General features: G+C 36.2%; 1 protein-coding gene across 1 annotated transcript in view; it reads right to left on the bottom strand.

Moving 5' to 3' along the window:
* Window positions 1–1,890: 1,890 nt before the first annotated feature.
* Window positions 1,891–6,000, bottom strand: part of duox (dual oxidase) — a 43,704-nt gene continuing 39,594 nt past the window's right edge. Inside the window, exons 31-34 of the mRNA XM_067435814.1 lie at window positions 2,738–2,896; window positions 2,506–2,661; window positions 2,254–2,382; window positions 1,891–2,059 (exon numbers count right to left, since the gene is read on the bottom strand). Coding sequence (XP_067291915.1) covers window positions 1,937–2,059; window positions 2,254–2,382; window positions 2,506–2,661; window positions 2,738–2,896 — 567 coding nt within the window. The 3' untranslated portion in view covers window positions 1,891–1,936. The remainder of the gene's footprint in view (window positions 2,060–2,253; window positions 2,383–2,505; window positions 2,662–2,737; window positions 2,897–6,000) is intronic.

Here is a 6,000-nt window from a genome sequence, read left to right as displayed (position 1 = left end):
TTCCCATATGCAATACGAGAGAACCTCTTGAAAGGGAACTGAGGTTACGTGAATTTTTTACGTTACGTTTTTTTTAATATTGTACAAAGGAACTTGCCTTATTCCCATGATATATAATGAGTGTTTGATTATGATCAAATAACTGCCATTATTCTACACCTTTTCTAAATATATAATATTATATTTTCCATAATATAATTTATATTTTCCATGTTATAATTAATATAATGCAATATACATATTTCCATAATATAATTCATATGTAATAAATATATATACATATTTTCCATGATATAATTAATGTATAATAAATATAATATAAATATTTTCCATGTTATAATTAATATATAATAAATATAAAATAAATATGTTCCATGATATCATTTATATTTTCCATGTTATAATTAATATTATGTAATATAATACATGATTCTGAATATAATATATTATAAAATATTATACGAATACAAACTCAATTCCAAAAAAGTTGGGACTGTACAAATTGTGAATAAAAAAAGGAATGCAATAATTAAAAAAATCTCATAAACATAAAAATATTTTATTCACAAAAGAATATAGATAACATTTCAAATGCACAATCAGTGCTGAATATCTAAGGTATATCTAAGTTCTGAACAACATATGCTCCCATCCAGACGTCCTCTCTTTCAGGGAAGACTTTTTTTCCAACATGACAATGCCAGACCACATACTGCATCAATTACAACATCATGGCTGCGTAGAAGAAGGATCCGGCTACTGAAATGGCCAGCCTGCAGTCCAGATCTTTCACCCATAGAAAACATTTGGTGCATCATAAAGAGGAAGATGTGACAAAGAAGACCTAAGACAGCTGAGCAACTAGAAGCTTGTATTAGACAAGAATGGGACACCATTCCTATTCCTAAACTTGAGCAACTTGTGTCCTCAGTCCCTAGACGTTTGCAGACTGTTATAAAAAGAAGAGGGGATGGCACAGAGGGGTAAACATGGCCTTGTTCCAACTTTTTTGAAATGTGTTGATGCCATGAAATTTAAAATCAACTTATTTTTCCCTTAAAATTTTCTCAGTTTAAACATTTGATGTCACCTATGTTGTATTCTGAATAATATATTGAAATTTGAAACTTCCACATCATTGCATTCTGTTTTTATTCAATTTGTAGTGTCCCAACTTTTTTGGGATTGGATTTGTACTTTTCATAATATAATTTATATTTTTAACACTATAATTAATATAATACACTTATAAAATATAATATAAATCACTCACATACACATATGCACATATTATAGATGTGCCCTGCCCATTGACATTTAAATAACATAATACATGTATATTTTCCATGTTATAATTAATATATTATAATAATAAAAAATAATAAAATCATTCACATACATACTGTATATGCACGTATTATAGATGTGCCCACAGACATTGCATATAATACATTTATATTTTCCATGTTTGAAACCATTATATCTATGACAGTGATTTTAAATGGTTTATTGGATCAGGTGATAATAATAATAATTATGAGACTCAAAAGACAACTACAAAACAGTCAAACATCGCAGAACACTTCATTTATTGATCATCCATTACAGAATATATATCATATTTACTTCTGCATTCAGGCAGAGAGAAAGACAAAAAAACAAACAAATGCAAAATGCTTTAAGAATGATTTATTTAGCATAACTCCAAAAGATCTTTCCTTTGGCAGTAATCAGTTTCTTTCAATGATTGGCACCCCTCTAAATAAGTTTGCTACTGAAACTGATTCATTTCTACTTGACCTCAACACGTTCTTTACCAAACTAGAAATGCTGTTTTAAATGGAATAATGGAGTCCAGCCCTTAGAAAATGAATAAATACGTATAATTAATTGATTCGTTGTCCTTTATTCTTCACATAATTCACACATTGACAGTCTAGAAGTTCTCATAATGGTGAAGAAAATGTGTCTGGTCCCGTTTGTTCATTTGCTGGCAGGCCTTCTCAACATTCTTAGTCAGACCGGGAGGACCGCAGCTGAACACGCCGATCTTTTCCACCTTTAAGCAAGAGCAGAAAGAACCGTTCGTAAACTGTGTACGTGAGGTTGATAAAAAGGTCACATTGATTTAATTCAATGACTTATTAACTTAAAAATAGCACAAATCACAGGTTTTTACTGATACTGGAGGATATGGATAACACAGAGTTCATCGTTAAAGCTGCAACGGAGGCGAATGAACTGGCTTCTGACCTCTGGATGAACTTCCTGTAGCGAGCTGAGAAAAGCCAGAAAGGGTGGACGGCCGAAGTGTGTGACGGAGCGCAGGCCGGTGAACAGACTCCTGTTCCACACCTTCTGAAAGTGCCGCTCACAGACATACTTAGAAAGAGAAAGAGAAACAACCTGCCATGACCTCATAGCTGATATAAACTAAGTCACAGTAGTTCAGGAGAACGAACGGTAGCCATAAACCAATTGTGTTTTGTCATAAACTCAAACTACCAGCATGGTGGTGCGGAGGTCGAATTTCTCAGCCAGCTGTGTGATGTAGATGTGCACCGACACCAGCTCCTGGCCGTCCATGTCCTCCACCTCTCTGATGATGTCAGACACCCACTCGAACTGACGCTGAGTGCGCGTCACCCAGAGGAAATACACCTGGAGCCGGAGGACATTTGAAAACTTCAGTCAAGGGACATTCAAAAAATTATTTAAAAAAAAAAGGGAACTGTACCTTTTTGCAGTGAAATTTGAACTTGACTGAAGATTTGAAGACCAGGTCTTTTAAGATGGAAGCGAAGGGTGTGACTCCAATCCCAGCACCCACCAGCACCGACACCTCATAGTCTGTCCACTCCTGATGACCCTCCCCAAACGGCCCGTCCAGATACAGCTGCGTTTAAATGATTGGTTTATGAAGATATCATAAATAACTTAAAATGCTAAATATTTGTTTTTTAAAATTAAATTTAGCTATTAAAGGAAAAACACTTAAGCAAAAACATGATCAGGTCAAAGTGTCTGAATCATTTTGGTCCCAAATTGTTATCAATTTTATGGTAGTCACTGTATGAAGAATTTTTTTTGTATAATATGTCTCAATTTACTTTATTTTGCTATCACTTACATAAATTAACTATAGTGTCCTGCACCCACTAGTAAAAAATTGTATCCGGTGTCTGAATAATGTTTGGTGTGGTATTTACTAAATTTAGTTTTCAGCGCGAGATATAATATATTATAAATGAATTCATATAATCAATATAATGATTAATGCCAATTGCTTAATGTGGTTATTCACATCTAACGTAAGAGTTTGTAAATACGTATATAAAATATATAAATGTGTGTGATTAAATTGCAATTAATCGATTTGACAGCACAAAATATAATACACATAATATAAATAACGCTGTCAGACGATCACATCTAACATAAAAGTTTGTAAATACGTATATAACATATGTATGTATACAGTATATTTACAAATATTTATGTTAGATGTGATTAACCACGATTAATCTAGCCTGGATGCCAGCCAAACTTAGCCCCGCCCACAGCATTTGAGGTCAGGAAGTTTGGTCTGGGCTTGATCCGTTGTGAAGCAACTATTGCCGCCTTCACGTGCTATCAGAATTAACGTAAATACGAGTTTCTGAAGAAAAATTGTACATGAACACTTTCTGATGTCGCGTTTACCACTGGGAAGCTCGGAAATAATTTTGATACCCAAGATCCCAAGATGGGCGTGGCATAACCGTTAAAAATGCCGGATGGGAGACGAATTTCTGCTGTGGTGGGTGTTCTATTAGTTGTTTTTTTTCCGCAACAGTTTCATTGTCTTATCTTGTCATTAAAGTAGTACATATTTACATAAATGAATAATCATTTGAAGCATATTGTGTATTTTAAACACATCGAAAATCACATAGCTGACCATCATTCCAGAATAGTGAGCAAACTGACTATTATAAGATAGAGTGGTAAAAGTAGCTTTACAATAGGATGCATGGCTGAAAACTATTACCATTTTAGTCTTTAGGCAGCCTTACCTTGTCTACATATTTACCTAGTCCACACCTTAATTATGAATGAGATTTGTGGCGAGGTGAACGAGCGAGGGACATGGGAGGAGCGAGTCAGTCCAGGGACGTGATTGCGAAGGAGCGCCACCTGCGATCCACACCGGTCTCGAGTCCTCTCATGAGGGAGCTTGGAGGCATTTAAGAACGAGTGACACCAGTCAAGGACGAGAGAGGACCAATCCTGGACTTTACGTAGAGTTTTGTTTATGTTTTGTTGTGTGTGTGCCCGTGTTTTACTTTCGTTTTGTTTATTTAATAAAAGTTGTTGAAGTTGTTGCCGGTTCCTGAATCCTGCCTCCTTCCTTCCCATCTACGAACGTTATTACAGAGATTATAAATAATATGCTTTCGTGTTGTGCTAGTGTTTGCCAGTGATTCTAGGATTTTCTGGGACCGGGAAATGACTGAAATGGTTATAGTGTTAAACATGTGTGTTAACATTTTCCCAAGACCCACAAAAGTATGAATCTGGCGTCCTCCATTATTTCTGACAACAAAGCACCTGAACACAACAAGCTCGTAATCACGACTTCTGAAGTGGGAAGTAGGAAACTTCCGATAGCACGTGAAGGCAGAGTATGCTCGAACCAGAGCTGTTCGGACCAATCAAATTGTCAGGGCGGGCTTTATTCGACGATTGACGGATGATCAACCGGAACGTAATCATTCACGTCACCAAAGAGCTCTTGAGTTCAATTCGTTCTAATCCTAAAAGGAGAACTTGTTTGTATATGCATTCATCTTTATTATTTCTCTCAAAAATGATGATCGTTCATTAACGATTTGTTCTTTTTGAACGAATTTTTAATATGACTCAGGAGCAAGGAGTTTTTTTTTCAGAGAGCGATTTGTTCATTTTGTGTTGACCGTGCATGCGCTACAGGCCATCGGTTCTGTACACAGGATCTTCTCCACTCAGCCGATGGGGCTGTGAGTCGGAGAACGAATGACTCAAACCTGAAGACTCGAGAGGTGAACTAATAAATTCTGTTTTCAGGACTGCATGGATTGCATTTGGGGCTGTCCCAGCCCGGATCAGACACAGATGACGGAACTAACGACTCAAACCCGAAGACAGGAGAGCTGTACTAATATTTCCAGGGAACAGGTGTGATTAAATCTGAAGTGACAAAAGATGCGGATTCGGAGGTGAGGTTAACTAACAGACTGCATAGCCTGAAGACTCAGCTGAGATTTTAATGAATAATTTCTTAAAGTTTGGCAATGGCTGCATTAGTTTATCATTTATTTTTTATTCCAAATGTGATCAACGTGGGGAATTTAACATGCAACATTTTAATTATATTCTGCTAAAATGAACAAAATGACTGGAAAAAAAGATTTGTTCATTTTGCTGAACGAGATTCAAAGATCCGAGTATACGTCGCTCAACATACGTCACTCACTCCGTTGCTCTGATTGGTTGTAGGTCTCTCCAATTGAGTGCAGAGGCATTTCCTTTCCTGATTCGGTTGAAACAGCCCAGTGGAGCAGTATCAGACTAGAATTGGAGTATGATGACGTCAAGCTACAATTAATCATTATGAGTACTCTAAATATAATATAATCAATTCATAATATAATATGCATTCAATTTTTTATTTATTTATTTTTGGCTTGTCTATTAGAGAGTAGTTCCTTAAGAATGCTTAGGCATTTTATCTTGAAGAACTACTTCTACCTAGCCTAGAAATCTAGATGCACCCTAGCGGCAGCAAATCTAATCTAACGTGAGTGTCATCTAGCAACTCTAATACATGTCTGAGCTGTAAAAAACAAACTCTGGTCGGGCCAATCACATCATGTAAAGAGTCGGTGGGCGGGGCTAAACATAATGACGGGCGAGTTGCTTTCGGACTTTCGAATCAGCTTTGACCGTGACTCTGGAAGACTTGGAGTTAAGCTTTTCTCT

Source organism: Pseudorasbora parva, chromosome 25 (assembly GCF_024679245.1).
Source record: "Pseudorasbora parva isolate DD20220531a chromosome 25, ASM2467924v1, whole genome shotgun sequence".
Taxonomy (NCBI): domain Eukaryota; kingdom Metazoa; phylum Chordata; class Actinopteri; order Cypriniformes; family Gobionidae; genus Pseudorasbora; species Pseudorasbora parva.
The sequence above is the reverse complement of the archived record's forward strand: the minus strand, read 5'-3'. Positions and strand labels throughout refer to the sequence as shown.